We start from the raw sequence: 16,723 nt of genomic DNA, 5'->3' as shown, positions 1-16,723 counted from the left end.
TTGAACGAGCACATCATGAAGTGATCGAGTTTGACCAAAACTCTCCGATTAGAAGATAAATTTGGATAAAAAAACTAGGATTCTAGGAGAAAAAGGAAACTCAATTCACGTCAATGTATGTAGAGATAATAGGAGAAAAAAAAGGAAAATGAGAGATTTTTGGTACTTCTAATATTCATGTCTCTAAAAACATATCTCAGAATTACAAACAATTTGTTTTAATAAGTTAAAAAATAGATTTATAAATATTTATTTTTACATATAATTTTCATATAAAGTCTCATTCACGATGGAATAAAAAGCCTTGAAGCTTGATTTTTTTGCTACTTGAACCTCTCTTATTTTTTTTACCTTTACTGTTTCAAATATCGATTTCTCTTTGTAAAAAGTTCCGATTGCCAAAATTCTTTTAGTGTTAGAAATTATATTCAAATATATTTCTTTAAATATATAATTTTTAATATAAAAAATTTAGTATGATGGTGTGAATGCTAAAGAACAATGGGTACTAAGATAAGAAAGAAAGAAAAATGTAGAATACAAACCTAAACTACTAAAGATGATAAACCAAAAAATGATCACATTATTTATGATGTTATATTAAATTTCTTAAAAAGATAAATATTTTACTCACTTGTTGTAGTCTGAGTATAATGAACATCTATTTATAATAAATGAACCAAGTAAAATCCAATTACAATTAAACTAGCCTTATCCCAGTTACACTAAAGTCAAACACTAAAATATAAGTCCTAGAATAATTGAATAAGACTTCTTAGTGTGAGAATTATGTAAAACTCTTCTATATACTTTTCAACATACTGATATAAAAACACCTGTTAATCGTATATGTAAGCTCTGTAACAAAAGAGCCGGCAACTCAGGAAGAACGGGTATATAGTGTTTATAACTTCCACAATGATTTGAGATCATACTCTGCCGGAGATACAAGGGCCTGGGTATTATCATGGAACCTCCGGTAGCTGAACCATTACTTAAAAGCACTAGAAATACTTTTTGCACGAAGTGCACTAAATGGCGTTGGAGAGCTGACAAAAGTGGCTGAATTTCCCCTTCACCCAATGCCGTCGAAGATGCTTGTCGCTTCAGATAAGTTTTAAAGTGTTCGGAGTAGATTATTTCAATCGCTGCGATGCTCTGTTGGGAATTCAACGTTTTACCCACAAAAGGACAAACAAGTCCATGACGAATTCCACACCGGGAATGTGGGAGACGACATTGCGCTGCTGAAGAGCTGCAATTCATGGAGAGAAACAAATTACTCTTAAGCAATGGTGTTATAAAAACTATATTCAGGTTCGGAGCATGAAACGAGCCAGAGAGATTAGAGATCAGTTGGAGGGGCTGCTGGAGCGAATTGAAATTGAACTCGCTTCGAAGCCCAATGACTGGGATGGAATAAAGAAGGCCGTAACGTCAGATTTCTGCAATCACGAACTGTTAAAAAACCACAAACTGTGCATATTCATCTGAGTTTTGGGCTTGCCCAGGTTCTTCCCAGATTTGTGATTTACCATGAATTAGAGAAAAAAAGCAATTTGTTAGATTGAACTCAATTTCATAATAAAAAATGATTAATACTTAGACGCTTATTATCACCACCCAAATGAAAAAGCAACTGATATACATTTCTTGTTCTTGAGGCAAACAACCAGTCAAAAACAATGGCAGTGATAAGGGCATGTGTGCCGATCTTCCCATCTCCATTAGCCAACATGCTTTGATACATTTCCTTACACAAAGCAGCACCGGGTCAGACAACCTCATCCTGAAACCCCATCCCCAGATCCTTCACCATATACTCTGCAAAATCTCCCATTCTAAAGTCCCTCTCGGCCATCCTCTTCCCAAACAGCTCCATCACTTTGGACCCCGCCGACGATGGATCGGACATCGGACGGGTGGTGAACACGACGTCGCTCGTGCGAGCCACGTCGGCGGGGGAATAGGCCAGACTGGTGCCGCGCTGCTGCAATGGGACGGCTTTATCCGGCGAGCTAGCGTAGACGGTGGCCCTCGCCATTCCCATGACGCAGACAGCGATCCATCCCACCCGAGTTTGACTAGGTTTTATGGGTCCGGGGTAGGGAATCTCCATGACTGCGAATCGGAAGCTATTTACTGATCTTCCAAATACAAAAGATTCAGAAAGAGAACAAAATTGTGCGCCTATGACGGAATTTGTTATTCGTGTAGTTTCATTGTTCCAAAGGAAGGAGGAGTGATTGGGTAGGGAAAAAATGTTAGATGATCACAAACGGAAAAATTCAAAATACTTAATAAACATTTACTATCAAGAATTACAAAGAAGACGTTGAATATCAAATATGACAGCCGCAGCAGAGGAAGAAGAAGCAGAGGACAGAGACGAGAAGGATGGCCTCGACGATGGACACAATCTTGAAGAGAACGTCGTCCAGAATGGAAAGCTGAAAGTCTAAGCGTTTCCACCGCCATACAGGAGGGATATGAAACCGCCAAGGCCACGACTCCTTGCTCATTTTCTTTAGCTTGAACCAACGTTTCCCCATAAGAAAGAAGAGAGGACGGAGGCGCGGAAGTGGACGAGTAGAAGCTACAATAACCTCGTTCATTACAATGCAGTTGATAAATGTTGCTTGCACTTTATAAAGGGTAGAAAAAGAGGCTTTTTCAAATTTCTGGGGTTTCTTCTTCAACACGGTTTGATGGCCGAGGGAACTTTCGCAGCCAGAGTGTCCCTGCGGACTCTGGTCTATCTAATGATATTAATTCGGAAATAACTTAATTCCCAAATGGGTCAAGAACTCAACACATCCGGTTACGGCGGCTTCTGAAATTGACGCGTAAGTACGTAAGAGGGCTGCTTGGCCATTTCCAATAGCAGAAAAATGAATCCGCGTTTTTCCAGAATTTAGAATCTGGGCTTTTGAGGCAGAAAGCTTGGGAGGCCATGGAAGCATCAGCACAATTCAACCTTTTCCATAAAAGTGAAGCTAGTGAGATACGCTAAATGGGTGCAAGCAGGAGTAGCGGAACCGTTCATCTACCAAACATTGATGCAGTAATTTACCATTATTTTCAGTTCTAGTTGTGATTAGTGTAGAGTCTAGAAGACAGCGAGTGGAATTCAAAGAGTGGGTCAACATTCATAAGAAGGTGAGTCTTTATCACGTTCACCAAAACCCTGACTGCTTCAAACGACTAAAATTCTGGCTTCCTGCCGTTGGCTACAGAGGTTTAATGATCACCGCATACTCCAGTTGATTTCTTGCCAAGTCGCCAACGGCTCGACGCGAATTTTGTTTTTAAAAGTTTTTAATGATCCTCTGCTTTGGTTTGATGGTCAATAAAAAATACGCTTTCGACGAGTATCTTAAGCTTTCGGAGAAAAGGAAGAAAGCCAAAGTGGTCGATTCGACCTGTCAAATGCGAAAGGAACGTCTGTATTAATTAAAGTAGAAAATTCCACGCTTCGCTGTGCTTGAATCAGTCGCCCAGTCGAATTGGTCCGGAGTCCACTTGCCCCGAACCCCCAACATGGGTCTGAATTGGTTTTCTAATACACGGCAGTTGAACGGACTGGCCAGGGTCATACTTACGAGGGGAGGGGAGGGAGTGATGGTCCATTCACAGAGTAAGCAAAAGCAAGCTCTTTCAACAGAATGATGAAGTGCAAATCACTCACTTTTGAAGACATTTTACCTAGCGGATTGAATGACCAACCCAACAAAGGCTAGAAGAGAAAAATAAGAAAGCAAGCTCTATAAAGAAGACCATCTAATTGAATTGCCCCCATTCAATTAGACATGAAAGAAAAAAAGGTAATGGAAGTATCCATTCACCCAACCAATTGAATGGAAGAGTTTGTTCGACGATCCATTAGAACAACCGAGAAAATAAGTCTTGATTGCTCATAAGAGAAGGAAAAAGTGGCTAAAGATGACCTTTCTACTAGTCAACAACCATTAGTGTTAGGCTTGATATTTAATAATAATAAAATAAACATAATAAAAATAGATATTAAATCCTCCATAATTTTTCTTATCATGAGAGTCATACATATATTATAGAATTGAAATAATAAGAATAAAGAGAGCATACCTTTCATCTTAAAGAATATAAATAGAACTTGAAGTGCACAAGATAACCTTTTATGATTCGTTTACAAGTGATAAGCTTGCTCCCGTTCAGCTAGACTGGGTGTGCAAATAACCTTAACCTCACTTGTAAGAAGACCATGGAGGAATTTATAGATTTCCAAAGGGTGTAACACTAATGACTATTCATAAGGATACATCTCCTTAGGAGAGATACATCCCTTCAAGAGAAATACTTCTCCTTATGCCCAAGGGATGTGTCCAGCCAATGCACCCAATGAATCTACCTCTACAGGGGGATGTGCTGGCCATTATTCCCTGTACTGAACATTCAATGACAAAACATCTAGAAGTGGGCCCCATGCCTCTAATATCATGATAATCTTATTTTATAAATAATATATTTGAAACCATAATTCCAACAATTAGAATGGTGTGTTCCAAAAAAGAACCATGCCAAACATTGCCCACATCAATCATCTTCTCCTATAAAAACCTAAATTATTTTATTCAATTATCTCAAATTTGTGTGCTTATTTGTTCTCACTTTTCATGAATTATTGGATTATGTTGTATTATAGTCTATTTTGTTTGTTGTATTCATATTTCATTCATTGACCTCTACTTATTTTATATTATTTATTGTATATGTACGGGACAAAAAGAAGATTGAACACCTAGGTCTTTGACATATCAAAATCGATATTCTTTTTAAAAATTATTCAATTTAATTAGTAAAAATATTTATTAAAATTTGTAGAAAAAAACCCACAACCCCTTGGGGTTATCCTGCGCTTGGAAGAAAAACTAGGAAAAAGAAAAAATATAGTGATATTTTTTTTCTTCGCCGCCGTAAATAAGAAGATAGGAGGTCGAACGACGGGAATTGAACCCTAATACAATCTTCCTCGATTGAATGACATCTCTGATGTCAATGACACATCCTAAATGGAATGTAACGACGTAGGGATCCATATGTAAACATAGTATCTATTTACATACACTCGAATGACCCCTTCTCATAACATAACCCTATTTCGGTCTGGTCCGGTATGGAATGAACTTATAATCTGATGATCGCCCCGAGCCGAGTGGAGCATGCATGAAGGAGTCAGATGCTTCTTCGATTCTTTTCCCTGGCGCAGCTGGGCCATCCTGGACTTGAACCAGAGACCTCGCCCGTATAATTTTCTATTACACTGTACCAATTTTTCCCAACATTCACATGGTGTTGTAAGATCCACAAACAATAGTAATAAGTTGTTGAAAGATGTAAATGAGTATAGTGATAATGATGTAAAAATATTTCTATTTCTTGTCCATTTTTTTCCTTTTTAGGGTAAAGGATATTGATATGATTTGTAAGATGTTCAATATTATAAATACATGTTGAGAGGGAGGATTAGGTCCATCACTCAATCCTTAATCCTTCTTCCCTCTTTCTCAATCAATCCACATTATTCATCATAAGATTCTAAATCTTACATAAGTCATGAGAAACATTTGAGTGGCATGTATGATTGTGACAAAGTATTCACGAATACACTAAGATGGTACAAGTTGGGATTGAGTCCAAACGATTCATACTTATGAACAGAGACAGGGAGGTGTGATTTTAAGGCCTCCCTAAGGTGATTCTCACCCTACTCTCTCTATTAAGAGGTCTAAACAGTTTAAACCTAATATGAACTTGAGATGATACCATGTGTCATGTTAAGGCTGTTTATGAGTAATTAAAGAAGAGAAATATACTCTGTTGGTAATTGGTATAAGAGATTCTAGAAGGTATATATTTAGAATATAAAATTTCAAAAGTAGGGTAACAACTAGAATTATTATATACAATTTTAAAATAAATATATATTGTTAATATAATTAATTGGATCTATCAATAATTAACATAAATATTAGTTAATCAAAATGAAGATCAAATAATAATTATTATATTCATTGTATTAATATTTTATCATATTTCTAATCACTTCACAATAATAAAGAAGTTATTATTGCCAAAAATTACTAAAAAATTATTATTATTTTAAATATTTTAAATTTAATATAATATATTGAAGAGCAAGTATGGAAGAGTCTCACATGACTCTCACAAAAGAAGTCTTACAAAGGCATAATTATTATGGTGGAGTCCTACACAAGTCTCACAAGAGGAAGTCTCACAAAAGAATTTTAGTTAAAGTTGTTTTAGTTATGTTAGTCTTCTATTTATGTTCAATTATTCAATTATTGTAGAACTTATCTTTTAGTGTTTAATTTTGGGTGTAACTAGGACAAGGGTAGTTTAATTGTAATTGGATTCTACTTGTTTCCTCTATTAGAAATAAAGGCCCATGTACTCAAATTACAACAAGTTAGTGAAGTTTTTCTCTTAAAAAAAAATTCAACATGGTATTAGAGCAGGTTATGTGAGTTGACTCGGTTATCCCATAAAGATAACGTGATTTTTTTTTCTGATCTATCATCTCTAGTAGTTTAGGTTCGTGTTTTATCTTTTTTCTTTTTTTCCTGTCCTAGTACCTATTGTTTTCTTGGAGTTCACACCTCCATAATTAACTTTTTGCATTAAAATTACATATTTACAACAATATTTTTGAGTCTAATTTCCAATGCAAAAGAAGTTTGGAAATTGGAGTTTTATACAAAGAAAAATATATATTTGAAGCAACAAAAGTCAAATTGCAAAAGAGGTTTGAGCAACAACAAAAACTTCAACTTTTGAACCATTTTATACCATCAAGAATGAGACTTTATAAGAAAATTTATATATAAAAAGAAATATTTGTAAGTTTATTTTCTTAACTATCCAACTAATTCTTAATCTAAGTTTTTTAGAGGGAGATGTCGATATCAAAAGAGTTTATGGTCATGCTGGCCAAAGAAGAAAGAGTATTCAATTTGGCCAGATTAAAGAGTTTAAAATCTATGATTATTTCTCTTGAAGAAAGTATATTTTATGAAGAAAACTTATACTTAGATAAAAGGTATCGAAGTTTAGTTTCACAAAAAAAAATTTCATATCAATCTGATCTATATTTAAGGAGATATTCACAATGGAGTTGGTAAGGGTCAAACTACAAAACGAAGAAAATCAAGAGATCAAAAATATTCAACAACGAATCTTTTTAGTCAAATTAGGTTTCAATTTGAAGCTCTTTGAGGCTAGTTTATTAATCAATAAACCAATTCTAAGCTATATTTTTTAGATATTACTACCAAAAGTGCCAAATATCAATTCTGTCCAAAATCTCTTCTTTCCCCTACTCTCTCCAGTTATTTCTCTATGCATTAATGTAAATTTAGTTTTCTTTTCTCTTGAAATCTGAGTTTTTTAGATAAATTTCTCTTCTAATAGTAGATTTTTTGTTAGACTTATCCCTTCTGTACTCATTCAAGGTTTTTCAATATCTGAATGGGATGTTATTTTCAAGTTTTACGTTTTTGTTAGTAGTTGTATATGCGCCCGCTATTACTGGCCCGTTTAAAACTTAAAACTACGCGCTTGTTTCGTTTGACGGCTCTCATCACCTTTTCGTACGTCAATCTTTTACAGGAAACGTTACTTTCTGTAGGCACCTCATCTGCCGAGACGCCAATGCCTGTGCCTGGACAGTGGTTACGTAGCGTGGACTCTATCGATGGGCATTCCCAGTTAACCGACTTCCCAAGCGTCCGGCCCACTGTGGCGGATTCTTCCGTAGCGTGCCAGTGAGGCACCCTGGCGAAAAGTTTGAGCAATTTACTGGTTCCCCCCTTTCCCATCGTCAACTTCAGGGAAGATCGGAGACGACGAAGAAGAAATCCCGCTGCAGATCTGAATACTGGCGGCCCAGATTCTTTTTCTTTTTCTTTTTCTGGGAGTGCACTGCTAGCAGTATTTTAGTACCTAAAGATGAGTGTGATCGATATTCTTACTCGCGTTGATTCGATCTGCCAGAAATACGATAAGTATGACGTCGACAAGCAGAGAGAACTTAATGTCTCCGGTGACGATGCCTTCGCTCGTCTCTACGCTTCTGTGGAAGCGGACATTGAAGCAGCTCTCCAGGTCGTTGCTCTTTCTTTTGTTTGCTTTGTCTCTGATCACTAGAGTGGTCTAATCTGTACTTCTCTCAATTTAGAAAGCGGAGACTGCTTCAATGGAGAAAAATCGGGCATCTTCTGTAGCTATTAACGCTGAGATTCGACGTACAAAGGCTCGATTGATGGAGGAGGTTCCGAAATTGCAGAGATTAGCGATTAAAAAGGTCCATTCGCATAAGATGACAGATTTTTTGAATTTCCTCATTATAGATTTTGTATGAATTCGCTTGTTTGAATGCGGCTGACATACTAATGTGCGTTTATTCACACACGGCTTAGCCCGCATTTGTCGCATTTCTATCTACTTTTGGTGTAGTTGTTTCTGGTCTCTGTTTGGACTTGATGATCTTTCGGTTTCCGTAGTAATATTTAGCAACTACGGTTACATTGAAGAAGCGTCTTCTTGTTATATTTGATTTATTTGTTGCTCCTTTGCTTTTTAGTCTTTTGCGTACGGATGAAGAGGAAGTTGAACATGGACTGAATTCCATATTTGTGATAATGTTGAAACCTTAGATGTTGGTACGCTGTCTTCATACAGAATATATTTGTCTGGACACTTGATGTTGTATAATATCTGGGTAATGGGTCTGTCATCTTCTTGTTTGTGTTAGCAATACTAGAAGCACCATAAATGATGTTGGTGACAGTGATCAACTTCCAACTCTAAGTCCATGTGAAATGGCTGAATAATGGAATCTTGATGCATATATGGATTATTAGATGCATGTAATCAAGCCCACAGGATTGTTCTAAGAGATAAAGTGCTCATGATTTTTGCCAATATTTTCCTTGGTCAAGTGTTTTTTGGTATTTTATTCTATTTCTTTAGTATCTTTTAAGACATGCTTATTCAAATTCAGGAGCTTCACATTTAGAGAACAACTCAGGAGAATGTGAATCTGATGTTGATTGATGGTCCGTATATAGGGTGCTCAAGGCCCCACTTGTTAGTTTTCAAAATGTGGGGTCTTGATTTTTAACTCGTGGGTGTTTGACTTATATCATCTATGCTATGAAAAGGAGATTCCTGCTGCTAACCTAACTCAGTTTGGAAAATGATTGGGAGGATGACATATGTTTCTTTTTACTTTTGGGATGGTAAATTGGTTGAGAAGGATGTGTCCTCATCAAATAAATATTGAATGTGGTGAACTAGCCTTTGGAGTGATGTATATAGGGAAAATATGAAGCATTTTGCAAGGTAAAACTGTACGTGGTAACAATTTCCGGATAGGTTTATGAGCATGATTTTCTACCACTAGTACTTTTGGGCTTTTACTTAGGTATCTATGATTCAGTTTTAGAGCAAGTGCCCTGTTCGATTCCTAGAGAGAATGTGTATTGAAAAGGCTATTGAGTTCCAGAGTAAGAGCTGTCATAAAGGCTGATGAGTTACTGGATCCAAAATGAAACCCATCATTGAGTGGATCACCTTATTTTAGAGAGACTTGTAAATAGAAAAGTCTACCTGGTGCTTGAGTGAGGGCCATCATGAAGGTGGAAAGAGCTACTTGATTGGCTGATCCAAAACAAACCGATGATAAAGGGACCGTCAGTAATATTAGACATAGAGCTTGGTGGATTATTAAATGCTAGTGGGACCCAACCTGAAGTGTGGGTGTTGGGGTTGGGCCAGCTTAGTATATGGTCTGTTTAAGGGCTTACCTTTCCACTTTCATTCATATTTAGAGTGTTGGAGTATTGGCTAGGTATCTAGTACTCGAACTGGTTGGTTTCATATTTCTGCATTTTGGGAGCTAGTTTGCACTTTGTATATATAAGAATTTTAAGAAGCCATGATCCTGTCATCTTATTAGAAACAAAGGCTAAACTGATACGCAAAAAGCTGGTAGGCTTTTTTTTTTTTTTTTCTGTAGCAAGTAACAATACTACTGTTTATATCTTTAAAGAGGTTCAAGATATTGTCGAAGACCTTTTCTGTAACTTCAAGATATTGTTGAAGACCTTTTCTGTAACTTCAAGATATTGTCAAAGACCTTTCTGTAACTTGCTCTCACTGTCCTAGATCAGCAAATTGAATTGCAGATAAATTAGTTTATTGAATGATCAGTCCTCCATGTCCTGTCATCTCTTTGCTTATTTTCTTGGTTTTCGGCCCTTGGGGCTGCTGAATCGGTTCTTTTTATTCTTTTCTTTGCTTTGAATGGAATCATCTTCTGTGACAAAAACAAAGTCTTTCAAGTACATTATTTTCTTGACACTTTGGTATTAGATGTTTTCACTGAAAGAATTGGTACTTACATATATTGACTTTTCTTTTCATAAAGCTGTTTAGGACATGTCTCTTATTTGAAGGTCATATGATGGCCCTCCATTTTCTAGATGAACAATATTTGGACGTGCAAGACCCTTATTGGTCATATCTAAGCATATTGTAAATTCACAGATCAAAGGGCTTTCTGGTGAAGAACTAGCTGCTCGCAATGATTTGGTTCTTGCTTTGCCAGAGAAAATTCAATCTATACCAGATGGTTCTGCCACTGGAACCAAGAAAACCGGAGGTTGGGCCGCTTCAGGTTCTCACACAGGAATCAGGTTCGACTCAAATTCAGGTGATTGACCTAACGTACTAGTAGTTTCATTTTATTTTTGTTTACATTTCCGTTTGGAAAATACTAATTATTAGCTTTTTCTATTTTTGTTTAAATTTTCTGTAGATGGAAGATTTGACAGTAAATTCTTTCAACAAACTGAAGAATCAAACAAATTCAGGCAGGAGTATGAGATGCATAAGATTAGGCAGGTATGTTCTCTTTTAGTTCCACACTTCTTTGTTTCTATTACTTTTTGTAATAGTCACCAATGGACGTTGACTGTGAGATGGTAGTATGGTATACCTAGTGCTTGAGAGACATCATTTCAATAGGGCTCACAATTGACTCTGCTTCTCTAGTTCCTGTTGGTGGATAGAAACCGATCTCTTTCTTGATAGACTTCATATGACTTTCCTGCAGGATCAAGGGTTGGATACTATAGCAGAAGGATTGGATACATTAAAAAATATGGTGCATGACATGAATGAGGTTTGGTTTTTCTCTAGCTTGACGCTGTGACAATGTGTGATGTGGTAGAGACTGGAACCCTTACCTTGTTGTGATGCTATACAGGAATTGGACAGGCAAGTGCCTTTGGTGGATGAGATTGACGCAAAGGTGAGTACGTTTTCTTTTATTGGTTTTTTAGGCTAGCAAGAAACAACAAGTTTACAGTCTCTGTTGAGGTCTCATCACACGCTTTGCCATGTTACAAGATGGCTGCCCCTTTTATCAAGTTGCTTTTTTGTCCTTGAGGGTTAAGTCATGGGCTCTCGTTTGCACGGGCTAAAATTTTATGCGTAATGTTTTTTCTATTGATGCTATCAGGTGGATAGAGCCAATGCAGATCTGAAAAATACAAATGTGAGGCTGAAGGAAACAGTTATTCAGGTAACTAAGTTTCTGTTTTCCAAATTAAAATTCCTAAACAAAATTTGATGTCTGTCTTTCTCATAACAGTTGTAGCTTCATATGGTGCAATTGTTGCTTGTAGTCTGCTTCTAAATTCTGTTTCTGGTCGTTTTACAGCTCAGGACAAGCCGTAACTTCTGTATTGATATCATCCTGTTATGTATAATCCTGGGTATTGCTGCCTATTTGTACAAGTATGCCTCTTTCTTTTTCTTGTTCTTTTAATATTTTGATCACTGCTTTATTATAGATTGCAATTTATGTATTCTGAGAAGTTGTCCTTTATTGCAGTGTATTAAAGAAGTAACATGGTGGAAGGCTTTTCTGGCTGCATGCCATGTCCGGGGTGTCTGGTATCGTCTCTCAGAGCTTCAGATTTTTCCATGTGTGTATTCATTTTCATTACTTATTTCTTGGCTTTCATTTTCTTTCTCCACATTTGGATACTGCTTGTGATTGACCGGAATCAACGAATCATCTTATATATTTTTTTACCAATCTGTTGTTTAATTTTGAAGAAAGGAATGCCCGGAAAGGGTGATTATATAATATTATGTGTGGTTACGGATTGTCTTGAAGAAACCCATAAAAGAATACCAGTGATAGTCCTTCGTTTGAGTTGAAAATATTTTGTTATTCTATTGATTTGATGAGTGCCAATTTATTTGGAAGTATGAATGTTATTATTCTTTTACTTAAATCCTAGACTTCATGTTAAACTTTAATTTTTTTTAATATTTTATTATTTTTATCACTTCAGGAAATACCTATAGATCCACTACTCAGCAAAGAATAGGAGTGTGTCCAACATTCAACGTTAGCCAAGTCTTCTTATTAACCCAAATGGTAATTTTTTTATCTACTTTTAATTTGTGAGTAACCTTTTTTTTTTGTCATAAAATTGGGCCTTTTTTCCTTCTATGAAATTGAGTAGTTTTTTTTTAGACTTAGTCATTTATATGGAGCATTGACATTCATATAAGAGTGGTTTTCTTCTCTTATATTTGTTTTGTCTAAAAAGGGTATTTTATCTCCCTTTAATCTTCTAGGGAAAGAAGTAAAAGAAGATAATTTTTTTTTTAGTATCTACTATTTTGTTAGAATTGTTCGTAGGATATCTTTTAAGAATTGTCCTCTAGGTGTAACTAAGATATAGTTAATTAAATTTAACTCAAATTTATGTATGAATATTATAAATAAAGACCTAATATATTTAATTTGTAATAATCAAAGAATTATTTTATTTCTCTACAAATTTATCAGAAGTTCTGGTCAACTCACATAATCACTGTAGGGAATTCCAACATCTCTATTCAGTTGTAAACATTTGTCTAAAATGACATTATGAAGTTTCGGTAGCCGTAAGGCTTTCTAAGTGGACATGATGCCACTTGGTCAGACTCTAGCCTACCCAATTTCCGTTGCTACATCCACTTGAATGCAGTGGGTGCCGGTTGATTGCCCCCTCCACATCTTGCCTGGGCATGTCGTGTTCGCGCGGGTGAATCAGGCTCACCCGTTTGAATGCACTTTGCGCCATCCATGGTGTTGGCCAAATTATACCGTGCGTGAACTACAGGTTCCATTCATTTGCCTGGCCTTTGGACCTGAACAAGTTGACAAATCATTCATTTACCCCCCAGAAGGCTACTTTGATGGCCAGAGTTATCCCAGAAGAGCCGATCCCACTTACGAGTGCGGTGGCCACCGTGATACGATCTTCATTTATTGATTTCGATTGCCTAGAACCCTATACACCCACTTCCTTCTCTATTAACTAAGCGCCCTTTTTGGCTTGTACTTGTGGTAACGAGTCTTTATCAACTGGGGAGGACAAATCTCCTACAAAGTTTGGTGGAGGGACGGATGGAAACGTTGCCCTTTTCTGGACGGGAGGAGCAGATGTCATGGCAAGAAAGTCTGGAGCACCTTCACCTACTTAGATGTTGGAACCAAGTCGACACAGGTCGTGTTCCGTTCGCTGTACGCCGAAGCAGTACCGGACAAGTACTGCAATTAATTCAGTGACACAATCCAGCGTCGAACAGGTCGATTTTCCGATGCGTGATAGTAGTGCCTTTTGAATTTACTTGTTTAGAAATTCAACTCGGGAATTCATTCTCCTCTTCCTCTCTTCTAGATCCTCTCCGGAAGCGTGTTCACATTAGTAATTTTTGGAATTTAGAGTCCAGATGTTCTTGCATTGCCAACTGTTTGATTGGAGTAATTGTTACCAGATTGAGAGATGGGCTGGATGAAACAAGCAAAATTCTAATTGGGTAGGCACCAGATGAATTCCATTGACGCTTCATTGGAGTTTAAGAGTGGCTGCAGTTGGTGGTCCATACATCGTCATCTCCACGACTCGAAATGGCGAAAGCAGCAGCCGGCTGGATTTCGAGGCTCCATCCATTAATTTCCCAGGAATAAAAACTTCCAAATCTTATGGCTACTGCTGGTCTTTGAAAGGTTTTCCGTCTACCGGCAAACCCACACCAACGTGTTTCCCTTGAGGATCGCTTGTGGGTCCGACCCACGATCATTATGCGGCGTCTTTTATCTTGTGGAGAAATCTTTGCCCTCGGCTGACGACTCTGAAGTATATGGTCAAGGGGTAATGATAACCACGGATTGGATGAAATAAAGAAAGCATTATTATTATATTGGCTCAAACTTTGCTTCTTCTTTAGTTGCAGAGAGTCGTTCTATTGGGATTTGGGCCTGCCTTAAGAGTTATTCAACTGAATCGATTCCTGGAAAGAAACGTCACTCCCTTGCCGCTCGCCAGTCGCGAATACTTGAAGCGACGAATAATGAAATTGAAGAACCAAAATCAGTTATCTGGGTATTGTCCTTGTATGCCGATTGACTGTTTGTGGTAATCGCTGTAAAGAAAGTAGTAGCTGGATGCTGCGGCCTGGCATGGCCCCTGCGGAGAAAGCGCTGATCCTTGATTTTTTATAACCATTATCTTAGAAGTCTAGTCCAAATGCAATATCTCAAAAGATACAAGTCATAATGAACACAGAGAAGGATTAAATGATTCGGAAAGGCCGTATCAGAGTAAATAAAACATGTAAAAGCTCAATTGATTGAGGAAAAAAGGGGTGCTTTAATCCAACATCAGAGGCAATGGTAGTCACCAAGGTTAAAATTCTGATTCAAGAACATTGAATCTTGACGACGGTCAAAGGGGTAAATTCAAAAAGAGCTGCGAATATTGCTTTTTACTGAAGAGGTGGGCCAAAAAATGCAACCTGGTACGTTTCTTTAATCTTTCACATTTACCTTAGGATCATGATAATCAGTCTTTGTCACTTGAAAATGTTTTCCTTGAGCAGTTCTATTACAAATTTATTTCAGTTGCAGACATAGACTTGACTCTCACATTCACATTTCCATCTCCCGTTTTTTTTTTTTTCCCCTCTGGATTTGGTAGGCTGAGGGTAAGATCTTGTGAGACCCACAACAAGGGTGGGAAGACTGATGAATGTATAAGCGTGTCGTGGCGAATTGACGAGTCCCTACTCCCTTTTCCAAATTTCTTAACCGCACCCACCAACGCAAAAGGTGACAAAGACAACCTCCTAATTCCACTGCCAATTCATTGGAGCTATTCCATTCAATTCAGTTCTTCCAAAAAGCTCAAATCATTATCTCTCTCTCTCTCTCTCTCTCTCTCCCTCTTTGGAAGAGCAGCTCTTCACTCCATGGACGAATAGGGTAGGAGGGAGAATCACCTGCGTCAGTATGGAACCGCCCTTAATGACTAAAGCCTAAATTTGTACTTAGTAGGTTATCCGTCTCATCTTTTTTCTGAACGAAAATTTTGAGAGACTGGAAATCTGGAATTCCGTTTATCCTTTCTAAAGATAAGAAACGCCACCTGTTATGGAAAATTAACCAGACTTTTGTTTGTTCCTTTCCTTGAAACTAATCATTTGATCATTGAAACCCACCAAACAAATCCGGTGTGAACTAACTGAATACGGAGTTTCTACATAGTTTATATGGGAGGCACATCCCCTAGCATCTGAAGCCTTAAAAAAAAACCTTAGCAGATGGCCAAAGTCAAAAATATCTACAGATTGGTTTCTTTATTTAACAATCTTTACATGTGTCAGCAGCATATCAAAGAAGAATACAACGTCAGTTGCAGTCATGGCGTCGTTATAATTGTATGTAGAAAGAAATCATATAGTAGAAGGCATGAGACCGATTATAAAATCCTCAGAGAAGACTATTCTGGGAATAGGTGAGGTGGGTTTTTGGACTCCTCAGTGGGGTTAGGGCCAGGGGGTTGATTTTCTTGGAGACCCAGTAACAGACGCTTGATTTGAAGGGGGGGTTAAAGAAGTGGCCTAGCACTATCCTTGTTTCCTTTTGAAGAGATTGCTTCCATGTCCAACCACAATTCCTCAATTTGCCTCTCTAAAGGACAGAAGTTGTAGTAGATGAACTTATTCTAAGTCTATAAAGTTTGTTGTGACCAAGTCAAGTCATCTCTCTCTTTGATTGCTTCCTTCTTTAATCAATCTATCATGTTAACTGGTCCTAACTGAAATTGACTGGCAAGGAGCTTCTAGGGATCTGGGGCAAGGGACTGAGTCAACTGGAGTTATTAGAAAAATATTAGATCCATCACTTTAGCCATCCATGAGATTGTTTGCTTCTGGAGAACATAAATTATCAGTAGGTGCGTATATAGTTGGAGTTGATACATAATTTTTTTGTGCTTATGACCAAGAAGAAGTCCAAATCTTTTTTTTATCTGAACAAAGATCAAACTCAACCTGAATCTGTTCACACTCAAATCTCTGGCCAGACTCTCACATCCAGTGGGTCTGAGTGCCTCCATTGAAATTATTATTCTGGAACTCCCCACATTCCAAACCCTAAAAGATAAAGAGAAAAAAGTACGGGGACACTCAAGCTTTAGCAATTAGCACGCAAGAATAGAATTGGAAAATGCAACCATGGAGGCATGCCAGATGCTCTTCTCAGGTCATGCCTCCGCGTTCACATCTCATGGACTAGCCGACATGCCGTTGCTGGAAG

At 37.4% G+C, this 16,723-nt stretch overlaps 3 protein-coding genes across 5 annotated transcripts; 1 reads left to right on the top strand and 2 right to left on the bottom strand.

Annotated features, from left to right (window-relative positions):
- Positions 1-1,774: 1,774 nt before the first annotated feature.
- Positions 1,775-2,119, bottom strand: LOC137962609 (probable 3-hydroxyisobutyrate dehydrogenase-like 3, mitochondrial). The gene has a single exon (XM_068809588.1). The coding sequence runs from the start codon at positions 2,117-2,119 to the stop codon at positions 1,775-1,777; it is 345 nt and encodes a 114-aa protein (XP_068665689.1).
- Positions 2,120-2,193: 74 nt separating this feature from the next.
- LOC137966237 (uncharacterized) lies at positions 2,194-2,606 on the bottom strand. The gene has a single exon (XM_068812837.1). The coding sequence runs from the start codon at positions 2,550-2,552 to the stop codon at positions 2,343-2,345; it is 210 nt and encodes a 69-aa protein (XP_068668938.1). The 5' UTR covers positions 2,553-2,606; the 3' UTR covers positions 2,194-2,342.
- Positions 2,607-7,703: 5,097 nt separating this feature from the next.
- LOC137955450 (syntaxin-71-like) lies at positions 7,704-12,625 on the top strand. 3 transcript variants are annotated; one of them, XM_068802408.1, is made up of 10 exons: positions 7,704-8,160; positions 8,234-8,359; positions 10,606-10,771; positions 10,877-10,962; positions 11,174-11,242; positions 11,327-11,371; positions 11,582-11,644; positions 11,783-11,859; positions 11,957-12,018; positions 12,426-12,625. In XM_068802408.1, exons 1-9 carry the CDS (start codon positions 8,005-8,007, stop codon positions 11,970-11,972), a joined length of 804 nt encoding a protein of 267 aa, XP_068658509.1. In that variant the 5' UTR covers positions 7,704-8,004; the 3' UTR covers positions 11,973-12,018; positions 12,426-12,625. The 3 variants fall into 3 exon arrangements, 2 of the variants coding, with proteins under 2 accessions (XP_068658509.1, XP_068658498.1); XR_011113152.1 differs by having other exon boundaries at positions 7,705-8,160; positions 11,957-12,050; XM_068802397.1 differs by lacking the exon at positions 12,426-12,625 and having other exon boundaries at positions 7,705-8,160; positions 11,957-12,278.
- Positions 12,626-16,723: the final 4,098 nt, after the last annotated feature.

The sequence above is a fragment of the Aristolochia californica genome, unplaced genomic scaffold (assembly GCF_029961685.1).
Source record: "Aristolochia californica isolate CCGP_79_NKW_82.1479 unplaced genomic scaffold, dmAriCali1.0.hap1 SCAF_1, whole genome shotgun sequence".
In the NCBI taxonomy this organism is placed as follows: Eukaryota; Viridiplantae; Streptophyta; class Magnoliopsida; order Piperales; family Aristolochiaceae; genus Aristolochia; species Aristolochia californica.
This window is presented reverse-complemented; position numbering and strand designations above follow the sequence as displayed.

Excerpts from the sequence above, each read along its gene's own strand:
- LOC137955450 (XM_068802408.1), top strand. The coding sequence starts at position 8,005 with ATGAGTGTGATCGATATTCTTACTCGCGTTGATTCGATCTGCCAGAAA. Across the intron at positions 10,772-10,876 it reads CAGGTTCGACTCAAATTCAG|ATGGAAGATTTGACAGTAAA; the intron begins GTGATTGACCTA and ends AATTTTCTGTAG. Across the intron at positions 11,372-11,581 it reads TGGATGAGATTGACGCAAAG|GTGGATAGAGCCAATGCAGA; the intron begins GTGAGTACGTTT and ends TGATGCTATCAG.
- LOC137962609 (XM_068809588.1), bottom strand. The coding sequence starts at position 2,119 with ATGGAGATTCCCTACCCCGGACCCATAAAACCTAGTCAAACTCGGGTG.
- LOC137966237 (XM_068812837.1), bottom strand. The coding sequence starts at position 2,552 with ATGGGGAAACGTTGGTTCAAGCTAAAGAAAATGAGCAAGGAGTCGTGG.